Source organism: Porites lutea, chromosome 13 (genome assembly GCF_958299795.1).
Source record: "Porites lutea chromosome 13, jaPorLute2.1, whole genome shotgun sequence".
NCBI classification, from domain to species: domain Eukaryota; kingdom Metazoa; phylum Cnidaria; class Anthozoa; order Scleractinia; family Poritidae; genus Porites; species Porites lutea.
The window spans coordinates 12,863,349-12,877,957 of record NC_133213.1 but is presented as its reverse complement, the minus strand read 5'-3'; the positions used below and the strand labels follow the sequence as shown (position 1 = coordinate 12,877,957).

The 14,609-nt window shown below is 40.9% G+C and overlaps 1 protein-coding gene across 1 annotated transcript in view; it reads right to left on the bottom strand.

Annotated features, from left to right (window-relative positions):
- The window catches only part of LOC140922218 (phosphatidylinositol-3,5-bisphosphate 3-phosphatase MTMR14-like), a 46,372-nt gene that overhangs the window by 11,459 nt on the left and 20,304 nt on the right, over positions 1 to 14,609 (bottom strand). Inside the window, exons 7-13 of the mRNA XM_073372202.1 lie at positions 13,984 to 14,103; positions 13,538 to 13,611; positions 13,168 to 13,238; positions 12,343 to 12,417; positions 11,956 to 12,019; positions 4,620 to 4,705; positions 3,720 to 3,796 (exon numbers count right to left, since the gene is read on the bottom strand). Coding sequence (XP_073228303.1) covers positions 3,720 to 3,796; positions 4,620 to 4,705; positions 11,956 to 12,019; positions 12,343 to 12,417; positions 13,168 to 13,238; positions 13,538 to 13,611; positions 13,984 to 14,103 — 567 coding nt within the window. The remainder of the gene's footprint in view (positions 1 to 3,719; positions 3,797 to 4,619; positions 4,706 to 11,955; positions 12,020 to 12,342; positions 12,418 to 13,167; positions 13,239 to 13,537; positions 13,612 to 13,983; positions 14,104 to 14,609) is intronic.

The window sequence follows — 14,609 nt, the reverse complement described above, 5'->3', positions numbered from 1 at the left end:
ACAAAGTGAAATTTTCTAGGAAAATAAAACGCTTTATCCCAGTGATACTGTGATAAAATGCACGCTGTGTACTCTGACATCACGTAAACATTAACTGTACGAAGATATTAAAAGCAGATACTAAGCAGCCAGGGAAAATGTACTTACTTTCACGCAATTTTGATATCTTATAAAACGGACAACAAATTCAACAAGAATACGCCCGAACTGAATTAACTGTCTGTTATATAAGGTTCTGCTAAACTTACACACTTTTCCTGTGCTGAACAAAAACTGTACCGAGCCGTATCCTGTCCGCTACATAGAGGGTATATTTAATAATTACTCCTCGAGCCCGAATGGACTTTCGGCCTCATGGCCTATGGACTCAGAGGCCATGAGGGCGAGAGGAATAAAATCCAACTAGTTGGTCAAAAATATGGGGAGAAAACAACTTTAGCTAGCAAAACGCGATTCAGCTGCCATTGTTTTTGTTTTCAAAGCCAGCGCTTTTCGCTACTAGTAGGCTATAACATGCCTATTAGTAGTTCAACCAATCATAACGCAGCATTGATAACAGACCACTAGAGGGATTTACTAAAAAATATTTATTTATACTGATTTAAATCATCGTTCAATTTTTTGAGTGTTAATCCCTGAAAGAATTCTCCTCACTGGAGCAATATCAGTATGCAGAAGGTTTCAAAGGCTTCACACTGGTGTGAAGCTGAGATGTGCAGCCTGTTTCTCCTTGCAATTTTTACCTTTTAAGTATTTACATTATGACATATAACACTCGTTTTGTAGTCCATACGAAAAAGTGGCATAACAGCGCCAGCTGACAATAAAACTTATCTCCAAGAATGCGAGATTCGCGGCTTCTAAGAGCGTTCTTGTTTACAATTGTTTTCCGATTTGCGTAGCAATCCAATTGGCTTGCAGATTCCGAGCAGCTGTTAAGGTGATTTCGCAACAAGTTGCATTCTTTCACGTTCGAACGGTAAAAGGGACAGAGTAAAACATCTTCACGTGCAAACTGCGTTCATGACAGTTATTTTTAGACCGCTGAGTTAATTAGATTAAGTCGTATTATCTCATACACGAACCAAGAAAGTGGCAAATTCCAAAGCTTTCACGTGCAACTGCGTAATAATATAACTCACAGTATGAGCGGGGTTGGCTAGCTCCGCCGAGGTGACTATCATCCCATACTACAGGAAAAGGACCAACCCGGAGCTTCCATTTTTAAATAGAGATTGGAAGCAATGCGTATGAGCAGTGTGTGACCCACTGTCCTGTTTCTCGCTTGATTCATTAGCAGGGCAGCCCGGCGAGCGTGATTACTTGGAAAATTTCCACCCGGGATCCCGGCATCACAATACTGAAATCCCAGTTGACCGGGTTGGCTCGGTTGTCATATAATCGCAAAGTTGATTCTTGTTGCGTTTAACTAAGGTGCCGAGAACTCTGCAAAGTGAGCCAGCCCGACTCATGTAATCAGGCCCTTAGTTGTATACTGCCAGATTGTATGCTCTCCACTGTGCTACCACCGATTTTTCTAAGCCCCCCGAACACACACACACACAGAAAATTTCAGCCCTCCCTTCAACATCTTTATAACCCCTTCACTATGTGAAATGAACTTTCCCTTATACATGTTCTCTCCATACAAATAATCAAAAACAATCCTAAACACAAAGCCTAACAACGTTTAAAATAAGTACAAGTATGTTTTACTATTGAGAAGATCTTTCGCAACCACTTCATTTCAACAGACTGTAACTACACTATCCCTTCATAAGCAAATAAGCACTCCCACAACTAACTCACTGCAACACCTAAAATCACTTTTACCTTCCAAAAAAAATTTTTTTGTTACAGTACTTCATATTAAATTCAACGAGAAACCAGATTCACTGATTAACAAACCACAGCCATTATCTCACCAATCCACGTGCAATATAACTCCACGCCTTCCACTTCACACATCTCAACCAACCTCTAAAATACATGTCGCTACTGCACTTCTCACACATCCGTAGTACATCGACGCCCAAATATACGCTCCCACAGCGTCTTGTTTTCAAAAACGTGTGTTTGCGTTCGCGAGGAATGGCCTTTCAAATATCACATTACAGGAAACATGCTCTTGTTATGATAATTCTCGAATTGAGTTTAGCCAGATTAATTTCTTTGCTATTTCTATCTATTCGTAATTGCTTTATGCGATGATTGAGTTTTACTAGTGATGAATATTAAACATTGACAATCACAATGTGGGAAAATACAAGGCTCAAACCCAAGTATATTTATTTTTCTGATAGTCAGCAACTATATCTCCTCCATAGAAATTACGAACCTAAACGTAACCTAATTAAGAACCTGCTTAGCTTAAATTACCAATAACTGCCCCAAAATACAAGAACCTTTGTGACAAACTTCGAAAAATGTAGGTTCTAACAAGCGGGCTTTTACCGAATATAATAATATACATGAAAAAATTTCTCGATTGTGATTGGCTAAGAGGAATGCAGTTTTTAGGTAACACAGTGCAGAAAAAAGGTAATTGAGTGCAGAAAAAAGGTAATTTAGTGCAGAAAAGAGTAACAAACGTGACATTCTGATTGGCTAAAAAACAAAGGAACTCACTGAGAGCCAATCAAATGCGCCATCTAAATGGCGCAAAATTTTGATCCGCTCCGGACCAGTTTCGAGCAAAAACCGCAATGGTTGGCGTTTGCAGCACATTTGCTTTTGCGACCGAAACAACTGTAGAGGAGCTGAAAAACCGCTCTAAAAAGGAAAACACTGCGAAAAGCACTGGTTTTTGGCTCTCTTTTTGGAAGAATTGGTGCGTAGGTAAGGTAATTACTGATGAAATAGAAAATTATGAGCCGGCTGAGCTTAACACTTTGCTCGAGCATTTCTACGCCGAAGTAAACAATACAAAAAAGGTGAAGATTATGAACCAGAAAGCCTTAAAGTAATGAAGGCATCGCTTGATAGACACTTAAAGAACAAAGGCTGCACCCTGTCCATTGTACGTGACCGAGAATTTAGTTCTTCCAAAGAGGTGTTGGAGGAAAAAGCGAAACAGCTTCGCTTGGCTGGCCGTGGTAAGCGCCCAAACAAAGCTCGGCAAGTATCAGAGGAGGAAGAAGAAATTCTCTGCAAAAGCGGAAAACTCGAGGTAATAACCCAGAATCTTTATTTCAAACACATTGAACAATTCCATGAACTGTTCAGCCCGTTTCTGCAGCTTGCAAACTTTAAAAACATCGAGCAAAATGTTGTTTTGACTGCACGTGTGATGATATTTGCAGCATTTGAATAATTTATTTTTGCACGTAGTTTACGCGGGTTGACTCCCTATTAAAGAGATTTTAAAGCTATCTCGCAATTTTTTCATGAATATTATTAATAAGTAATCACATGATTTTTCTCGTGCAATTTGGAATAAATAAGCACTCGTAAATTTTTTCAAAGACCACAAATTGCACTCGCCCTACGGGCTCGTGCAATTTTGTTAGCCTTTGAAAAAATTTACTCGTGCTTATTTATTCCAAATTGCACTCGAAATCATGTGATTACCTGTACTTACATTAAGGAACTAATTCATGAGTCACAAAACTCTGTTAATTGCTCCAGCAATTTGTATGACTGAGGCAGTAAGGAAGGTACTAATTGTCTAAAAGTTAAGTAACATCTTCATTGCTAAACCAAGCAGAATTTAATCTTACCCAAATAAAAACCAGTCATAAGCAACTGTAAGAAAGAGAACCTCTACAGCACTAAGGGATTGATGAATACGGCCATCCTGAAACCCAAGAAGAAAAACATCAGGCAGCAGCTTAAAGTGTAGGGTGCGCTCTTTTGATCGTATTCTAGAATAAGAATACGTAAAAGGTTTGTTACAAATCTCTTCCACCGTGAATTTTGTACCAATCAATCTTTATATACAGCGGAATATTTTCTTTCAAGCAGTTTTGTAAACATTGCAATACGATGAAAGTTAAAACACGTACTTTCTAGAGTTTATTCCATTCATTCTTCTTCCGGAATAACGTCAATCGAACACACCCTTAGTCTGTTCAAAGACCCTCTATTTTCTCTAGAGATCGTCGAGCGCGCGTATGAAAATAAAAACCGCGAGAGATTTATTGACCGCTAGCACAAGGGGGTGGGGTGGGCAAATCTTTTTCACGCCCTTCGCGCTCGGAAAATTTGTCGAAAACAAAGAAAGAAAAAATATCAGTGGACAGTCTTCTTAATACTGTGATTTTAGGCGAAAACACACCAAGTTTACATACAATTTCTGAAAATAGAAAAGTTATTGATACTCATTGTAAGACAATGTGAGATACATAAGCGGGTTGGATTCCAATTTAACTGCACCCTTGAAGACAAACAAATTGCAATTTGCATTAAGTAGATGTGTTTGACGTTTACTATGTAAAGGCCCTTTTATAGCCACACTTCTTGGATATTCAGTACTTCTGGGTCGAAAAGTTTTCACTTCACTTCGATTAATAGTTAGAAAAGTGCTGCACGTATTTATTAATTTGAAACTTATGGAAGTCCTTTTAAACATTGTAAATAAATGGTACAGTTGAAATTATAATGAAAAGAAAATGATTTACCGCCCACAATGACATTCTAAGAAGAGACACAAATAAAGGAGTTCTGTCCCATCCTGAGATACAATGTATTAATAATCCACCTTCACCTAAATTGAGTAAAAAATAACAACGAAATGGAAGAGGATAAGAGGAATGGAACTAAAAAGGAAAGAGAGTAAACCATGGGTTAGGGAATGCAGTGATAACTCAAGGAAATGTAGCCTGAATTTCAGCCGATTGCTTCGAGTCGTAAATGCCGTCCAGTGACGTCATCACCACCCGAAAACTGGGTAGTGATTTTGATTGGCTGTGAGAAATTTTAGCGGGATTGTCGCTTGGGATTCAGCGGATCACATCCCCTGCTTGCTTGTGTGGAGTTCAAACATTTCGAGAATCTTTATCGTAAACAGCAAAATTGCCCTCGTCTTCGAACCTGAAATGCTAAATTGAACTGCCAATGAAGAATTATTGCGGAGAGTCGGTAGGTTTTTCACTTAGCGCCGCTTTGTGGTTTCCGCAGTGATTTTGTTTATGCGAAGTTTCTGAGACAAAGATTGTATTTCGAACTTTTTTAACTATTTTTACCGTCAAGTGTACTGATTCTGTTAGCATTTTCTTTGTTGTTTCCTTGTTTTCTTTTTTTTTGTTGTTAACGACCAAATGGCTTCTTTTCAATTACAGCAACCCGTTGTGCTGTTGAACTAAGTGTTCTGTGTGTGTATTTATTTCATTGCGTGATTGCGACCGAGTTTGATTATAGAATTACAACCGGATCAGAGTACTGCAAGCAGTTGATTGTTTGAACGTTAAACATGAATTACGATCGAAAAAAGTAAAGCCAGTCTGTATCAAGCAGACATTTCCAAACGATATTTCTTGGTTTGCCACTTGAAATTCGTGTTTAACTTTTTGCACGAATTAAAGCAAAGGAGTAGTGACGTCACCGGACGGCATTAACGGCCAGTCGATTCAGACTTTACTGAGGGAGTAATAACGACTCGAAGTAATCGGATGAAATTCAGGCTAAAGGAAATGTCCAAAACTGAGAAAAATTGTATTAAAAGCATTCAGTGGAAGGGAAAAGAGCAAAGAGAAGGATATGTTATATGGGGTAATGCTGAGATGCAGTAGTAGTATAACAGGGATGAAATCATCCTTTTGAACCAGGTAGGAATCTCATTGCTTTCTGGAGGAATACATTAACACCATTGACATCATAGCCTTGAGTCTTTATCTCAAGTGGTGGTTTAACAGTTTTTCTAGATATTTAGAGCAATTATGTAACTTTTAGGGATTATTTGCTTCATATTTGATGTCAACGGCCTGTGACGTAAAATCAGTGAGCCAAAACACAATTTTGCAAGTTCTACTTCCTTCCAATCATCTAAATTAAGGCATTTCGTTCCTTGTCAAACTCTACTGAGCATATTTCAAAGCATTTAAATGCAATTTAAAAGAGTTAACAACTAAGAGCACCTTAAGTGCCTGAGGTCAGCAGTCTTTGACATGTGCATGCCCAGTAGCTGGCTACAGCGATCATGTGATTCATTGGCGCGTTCAGTTTCCCTTCGTGTTGGTTTCTTTGAGCCATTTTCTTTGTTTTTCTTCTCTGTGAGCGGTTCTTTTCCTTTTTCCTTGTTTTTGTGTCTGTTTCCTCGAAGATTTGTCTTCAAACAACGCTTAACAGCATCTCGGCTTCGTTGGATCCGCACGGTCCCGCTTCGTCTACGAGTGGAGAAGCAGCCCCCTCGACTAAATCAGTTTCCACATCATCGTCCTCCTTTACTTCGGTATTATCGTCGCCCTCTTTGGTCGCCATGTCAGCGGAAAATCTGTCACAGGCCATTTCCCAAGGTTTTCAGCAGTCGCTTCCTCTGTTGTTGGCGGCTTTTCGGGAGAACGGAGCGCCAAATTCTTCCAGCAGTACGTCTGGCAATTCCCACGCGGCATCTTCCGCGATAAATGTGCCGTGGACTCATACATCGACCTCGACTGGTTGTCGCTCGTCTTCTTTAGCGGGTAGTGTGACTGTGCCGTCGTTTCTTTCTACTTATTCGTCTATTAGTATTCCCGTGGTCCCTCATGCTTCTCAGCCGCCCGTCCCGGCTTCGTCGGCACCATCCTTGTTCGATTCTCCCTTGGCACCGACGAGTAACAGCCCGACCTTGGCGCCTTCGGTCGGGAAAGTGTTTGTAGTTGGCCCCGGCTACGCGCCAGTCCTGGGAAGACTGGTGGCCAAAATAACCAGTGGCGCCTTCGTTGAGCTTGCGGATCTCCTAGCGGAGAACATGCGCGCCCAAGAGGCCTAGCCTGATACCTATTTAGAAGGCAAACTACTTGTTGCCCCTGCCAAGAAAAGGGTGGTAGAGATCACCGACATTCTCACGTGGATTCAGGCCTTTCCTATTTACCAGACGGGTGGATCTTCTGCAGTACTTACCCTTCTCGCTGGCAAAAAACTACACAGTATAAGTTACCGATCCTCCAGACGACTTGTCAGTTTCCTGGACCATCTTGGTTGAATTACGACATGGCATTCTGGAAGGATGCTGCAGCCTCTCTTCTAGCCGATTGGTCTAAGATGAACCTGGACTTACACAACTTCCACATTCGTGCACCCGGTACCGTTACTGGTCAATCGGCACCTCGCTCGACTTCTCTGCCCCATACCTCAGCCTCGTTGAACATCCTGCCTCAGCGATTCCTATGACCCCATTCAGCACTGTCGATCCTGGAATGATGGTGCTTGCCGCTGGTCTCTGGGTCAATGTCGGTATCGTCATGTCTGCGAAAGATACGATGGTCAACACCCCCTTACCAACTGCACCTTTCAAGCCTACAAGGGGTCTCAGCGTTCCCGGTCCCTGGGGGAAAACGCAGTCGGCGTTAACAACAAGGTTGCCTTGCAGATTACAGCCCCCTCTTGTGTAAATATAGCGTTAGTAGTTCTTTGACTGTTCCTTGTTCCACTTTGCGTTAACTGGTGTTGATTCCCAGAAGATTGGACTGCCCTGAATTTCTTGTTCTTTCGATGATTCCTGCTCGTCTGCATTGGCTCTGTCACTGCATCAGCCGCTGCTTCCTTCATACAAAGTTTCTTCTATAACAGTGGAAAAATTAAACAAGGAAATGCTCACACACCCAGATCAATCTTTAATAACCTATGTCTTGCATGGTCTTCAGAATGGGTTTCGTGTTGATTTCGACCTTGCTTCGGTCTCCTAGAAATCGGCCACACAGAATATGCCCTTTGCTAGTCTTCAGCCCTCGGTCATTGACGACTACCTTCACACTGAGTTAGCTAAGGGGCGCGTTGCTGGCCCCTTCTCTTCCCCTCCAATACCTCACCATCACATCAGTTGTTTTTGAGTCATCCCCAAAAAACACCTGCCAGGCAAATGGCGCTTGATTCTGGATCTTGCTAGTTCTGATGGTCACAGCGTGAATAACGGCATTAGAAAAAGACCCTTTCATGGTCCAATATATGAAAGTGGATGACATTGTTGACAGGATCATGTCGCTCTGTCGGGGCACTTTACTTGCGAAGTTTGATGTGGAAAGTGCCTAGCGCATTACTCCTGTACACCCCAATGATCGTCACCTTCTTGGCATGCAGTGGCAAGGCAATTACTTTGTGGACATGGCCTTACCTTTTTGGTTTGCCTTCAGCGCCTTACATTTTTTCTTCAGTTGCGGACGTAGCGGAATGGGTCCTCAAAAAAAGTATGACATGAGCTTTCTCCTTCATTATATGGACGATTTCCACACCCTGGGTCCACCTAAGTCTCAGACGTCCCAACGGAACCTAGACACTTGTGTTCAGCAATTCCAGGATTGGGGGATTCCCATTCACCCTGACTAGTTGGAGGGTCCCTCTACTCTCCTGACTGTTTTTAGGCATAGAACTCGACTCTCTCCTGCTGCAGGCGCGCCTCCTGCAAGAAAAATTTGATCGTATCCACACACCCCTGGTCTCCTGGTCACAAAAAGGCCATTGCACACGGAAGGAGTTGGAGTCTTTAATTGGCAATCTTCAACATGCATGCAAACTCGTCCCTTCTGATCGTACCTTCCTCCGCCGTATGATCAATCTGCTCTCAGCTTTTCGCAGAGAGTACCATCCTATAAGCTTAATAAGCTTAATAGAGACTTTCATTTGGATTTGTCGTGGTGGCTCGAATTCTTCCAGTCATGGAACGGGTACAGTTTTCTGTTGTCTCCTCGTTGCGCTCCCATTCCAGATCTTCATGTCTCCTCTGATGCTGCTCTGTCGGATACGGAGCTATTTTAGTTAAAGACTGGTTGGCGGGGAGATGGTCTCCGTTACAGATGCCCTTATCCATTGCCTACATAGAACTTTTTCCGATTGTTTTGGCGGCCTCCCTGTGGGGTCATCCATGGTTTGCAAAGCGGGTGGACTTCTGTTTTGACAATAAAGCAATGGTTGAGGTGTTGCGGTCCCATACATCACGAGATTCGAACTTGATGGTGCTGCTTCGTCACCTCTCCCTGTTGGCGCCCCGTCACTCCTTTGTGTTTGCTTCTCGTCACATTCCTGGAAAATCAAATGCTATGGCTGACGCCATTTCTCGTTTTGCATTTCGGCGGGTTCCATCAGCTGGCGCCTTATGCGTCTCCCACAGCAACACCAGTAACCCCTTTGGTCCTAGCCCAGCTGCCTGTAATTTAGATCAAAAGTGCCAACTTTATCTCTCCAATGGTCTGGCTACCTCAACCCGACGGGTGTATCGTTGAGCGCAGCGTCAGTTCATTGGTTTCTGTACTTTAGAGGCTGTGTCACTTCAAATGGTTCTTTACTGTCCACTAATGAACAAACCTTGCTTCGTTATTGTTCCTACCGAGCGGATCGTTTATATCACTCCTTAATAAAGGTTTATCTCTCGGCGATACGTTCCTTGCACATCGATCAGGGTTTCCCCGATCTCTTGGTGAACAGCCTCCAACTTCAGCGTCTTCTCCCAGGCATTAAGCGCCATCAAGGCTCAACTCTCCCACAACGCCAGTCAGTGACAGCCGACTTCATGCGTATTATCCAGCGTTCCTTGGATACCCACAACTCAGAGTACGTCATGCTGTGGGCTGCCTGTTGCCTAGGTTTCTTTGGACTCCCCAGTCTCAAGAAGATTCTCCGCAGATGTTTGGCATAACGGTCACACGACCGTGTCCCCAGTGTTTGTCAGCAAAAAGATTGGACGCGATCTGAAAGTGCGAGAAGCTAAGCCACCTCTTGTTAACCAGCAATATCTTGTTTACAAATTTGAATGTGACCTGTGCGATGCCGGTTACGTTGGTTACACATCTCGCCACTTACACCAGCGAATTAAGGAACACAAAAGAGCAAGTTCATCCATTGGCCAGCACTTTCGTGTTAAACATTCTTCAGCACCTACAGGTCTTAGTAATAATTTTAGCATTTTAAAGAAGTGTAAAAGCAAATTTGACAGCCTGGTGTTCCTAGTCTCAATGTACAATCAGACTCACTTCGTGCAAAAGCTTTTAAATAGCTCTTTTAATTAGATTCTACTGTTGCTGTCTTTTTCTGCATGCTTTATTTCATTCTTTTATCACTTTCCAACATTTTTATAGTTCTTAACATATTTTTACACCTTACATATATATATGCTAATTCTTTTAACTTTTCTCTTACTTACTTGAAAATGACCGAACATCGTTCAAAACGTCGTTTTTTATCCGTGATTTTTACTGTTAAGTTTTAGAAAACCTTTACTTATAACAGTTGTTAAATGCATTTAAATGCAATTTAAAGGAGTTAACAACTAAGAGCACCTTAAGTGCCTGAGGTCAGCGGTCTTTGGCATGCACATGCCCAGTAGCTGGCTACATCGATCATGTGATTCATTGGCGCGTTCAGTTTTTCTTCGTGCTGGTTTTTTTCAGCCATTTTCTTTCCCCTTCCTCTACCTAGTCTTTGTTGTTTTTTCTCCACTGATGTTTTCAGTGTGACCGGTGCCTGTTCCTTTCCTTTGGTGCGGGGGCTCATGGCTGGGTTGCACTGTTGTTCCAGTCATGGGGGCATTATTTCAATCCAGGGGCTGGCTGCCAATAGTGGAAGCCCCTAGATACCCCAGGCACCCAACCTCTATTTTAGCGACGCAGTTGTTAAGTCCCTAATGTCGCCCTATCTAATCTACGGTATTTGCGTTTGGGGCCAAGGTGCCAAAGTCCATATAAACAAATTCTTGGTTCGTCAGAAACGAGCACTTCGAAAAATGTTTTCCGCTGAACCTACGGACCATGCCATTCCCTTCTTCCAGCAAACAAGATCTATACCATTTAAGTTTTTGTAGTTTAACCGTTTATTGTTGTTGATAGTTGAAGTTTATCATCAAGATGTTCCAAGTGACCTAAGAAGCACGTTCAAGTTAACGACGGATGCTCCTAACTACAGAGGGCATTTACTGATTTCTCTGAATATGTGCTCGATATGGTGTTTCCAGGATAGTTCAGCGTCAATATAACCTCCTAAGTATTTAAATTATTCCTTCATGTCAAGACGTTTTTGCGTATTTGCTTCATTATCAAGAAGAGTAATGTGAGGAATAAATGGTAAGGATTTTTGATGCGGTCAAATTACAAAGTTAGATTTCTTAGCCAATCACAAAGATTTCCAAGTTGAGTGTTAATTTTGACTTCAAGTTTGCGTAAGTTTTGTTAACATACAACATGCATCGGCAAACAAAAAACACACTACTTGATTTGTGGATATCATTAACGTACAGGAAGGATAAAAGCAGTCCAAGTATTGAACCCTGGGGGACCACATAGAGTGTTACTTCTTTGTCTGATATAGTGCAATTAACGAGCATTGTTTGTTTACAGTTTGTTAGGCATAATTTGAACCAGTTGTGCACGACACCTCTGATACCGTAATTGTAGAGCTTAGATAAAAGAATATGATGATTCAATGTATCAAACGGGATAATGGGATTCCACTGCATTTTATTCATGGGCTAAAGCTGAAAAGGCTATAACACCTTTGGTGTTAATATATTTCTCGATCTGTAAAGTAATGAGTTTCCTCCACAACACAGGATAATTTCATCACTACTATATACTACTTGCAGAGTACATGTATTGATGTTCCACCTTAACCTGTAATAATCAGGGTTGTTACTAAAGTTTCAAGTTGCGGAGTATAAGCAATTAGTAGACAGGAATTGAACAGCTAGGAAGTTCTTTTGGTTTTATTTTTCACTTGTCTTCTATCAAAGTAGCCTTAGTGACAGCTCTGAATAGGACAACTGACAGCCACTAAATGATATGGTTTTTTCTGACAGTTTCCATCAACACCTTAGATTCAGCAGCAGGTACTTACCATCTTTGATGCAGCTTATTAGAAGATGGAGATAGTTCTGAGTTAGTGTCACCAGATCCCATGACTAGAAGAACAACAACAGAAAATAAAGCAATGAAATAAAATTACATGTAAAATTTTAATTACACCCTACAACAAGCTGATGTTGTAGGGCACTTTCACGTGATGGGTGGGTCAAGCTTGATTCATAAAGTGTAGCTGGGTGATTTATAGAGATTTCTTATCATCACTAACTATGTAAATGCATGTAGGTTTGAATAGTGTTATTCATTTCAACATTTCTCCAACACCCTAAACATCTTCTTAACAGACTGACATCTCTTACTGACATCTTTGTTCATAAAGATGTCTGCAGCCGGGTCAGTTAGAGTATGGTGGCCATCTTACCTGATAATTATTCCACTCAATTCCAGAGCGATCAAGCAACAGATCAGGAACATTAAATTTGGTATCAACATAATCCTACCAAAAAATCACGTGTATCAAAAGTTATTTAGCAATTAATGAATGAGGCTGGGTAGGATATGAAGAGTTATGCAGATCGAGGCGGATAACAGCCCCCGAGATCTGCACAATTCTTTTTAGTAAAATCCAACTAGTTGACTATTATCAATGCTGCGTTCTGATTGGATGAGCTATTACCAGGCTATCTGTTATAGACCACTAGTAGCGAAAAGCGCCGGCTCTGAAGACCAAAACAATGGCGGCTGAATCGCGTTTTACAAGCTAAAGTTGTTTTGCCTCGATATTTTTGACCAACTAGCTGGATTTTACTAAAACAATAAATAATAAGATAAAGGGCTGTTCAAGTCTACAAATATACTCTAAATAGCAGATGTTATCCGTCGAGTAGTCTTCTTGCTATGTTTTTAGACAATAGTTCATCGTGAAACGAGTAAAATGTTCCACCAACTGTTCAGCCATTTTTCTTTTCACAACCAACCTCGTCCCCAGGTCGTCTTGGTTAACGGTGCATTAACCTGCAACTGTGCTGCACTTTTGACGTCATCGGTTCATTAATTGCAAAATTCTTCCAAATTTGGTCAACAGTAGCTGGTAATGGTGAATCATGCCGCGTGTGCTTTTAGCCAATCAGAAACGGAGAAATATTTTCAATGAATAACAATGATAAACGATAAGCGTAAACGCAAATTACCTTTGACAGAAAGTTAATACATGTGACCGTATACCAATGACATCAGTAAAATTTACCTGTTGCCAGTTAAAATGTAAACCATCTGCAATGTATTCATTATCTTTAAAATCTCGAAAAAATTCACAACCTGAATATTTGGAAAGAGAGACAAGAAAAAATGACATTGCACAGATGATGACAGTATAGGGTTACTGCCAAACTCAAACTTACATAAAACAAACATTCTCAAAACAGACACTCTCACATTTCTAAGGTTGGTGCTCGAGATTATTTCTTGTCTTGCAACAAATGACCCACTGCGAAACAGAAGCAAGCGGGGAGAAAAGGGATAAAGGTCAGGGAGAAGAGCTTTACAAAATGTATGTATTGAATATGTTTGATAGCTTCTTAAAAAGAGTATCAACAACTGCAATATTGACACTTTACCTGGATAGGGAACTGAACATAAAACAAAATCTGAGTATCGCTGAATTTTATCCACTTTCTCTGAGGATGTCACCCTGAAAATGTTCACAAGTTAATGCTGGTCATTTTGCCGTAATGCATTTGTGAAAAGCATTTTACTTTTATGTTCAACACAATATCATGTAATAACAAGTATGATTATACTCATATGAGTTGGCATAATTATCGAACTTAAAAGTATATATCTTACTACGTTTAGATTGGACTAAAGAGCAAAAAAGACTATTTTCTTCTCATCCCCAACTGATGAGCTTGCAAACAGACGCCTTAAAAAGATAACAATGGGGTTGACCTAAATAATTATAACACGCAATTTTCGTGAAGTTGTTCAGTGACCATTAGAAACAGAGCCATTATATACAGGTTTGATGGTATTTCTTTCCAGATCATAACATAATCAAGCTAACCTCATTCCAAACTTGACCTTCTTTTTTTCGACCATCAAGTCACAGATGTACTTCACTCTGAGCGTCTTGAGAAGCCGGATGTCCTGACCTCGGATGCGGTCAAACAAATCATAGTCCCCACTAAAAAAACAATAGTTTTCTATGAATCTACTGGTCAGGAAAAAACACTTATAACTTGCCAAGTTGATAACCTTTACATACTTTAAATAATGCCACTAAATGTAATAACCTGAGGTCATTACAGCACCAGAAGACTCATGTAGGAAAAATGCCTTCATATTAACTAGTATTCTATTGCAATCCTGAATCCCACATTCTGATTGGCTGACACTTTCACTAACTGTTAGCTCAAAGATAGGGCTTGATTCTGCACTTCACCTTGGTGGGAGCCTACCTTGAGCATGCAAGGGATTCAGTACCGGCTTTCTTATTTTGGCGTCTTCAACGTTCTTGTGTGAGCTGAGCTCAAAATTTCACAATGCTGATACTAATTCTCAACATTATTGTTAAGTACATGTATCAACATAGAGTGCTCCGACGTAAATTTGCACACCGGAAGGGTTTTAATATTAAAGCAATAGAATCCAACACACTCAAGATTTCTATCATCTTCTGATGGCAGATAA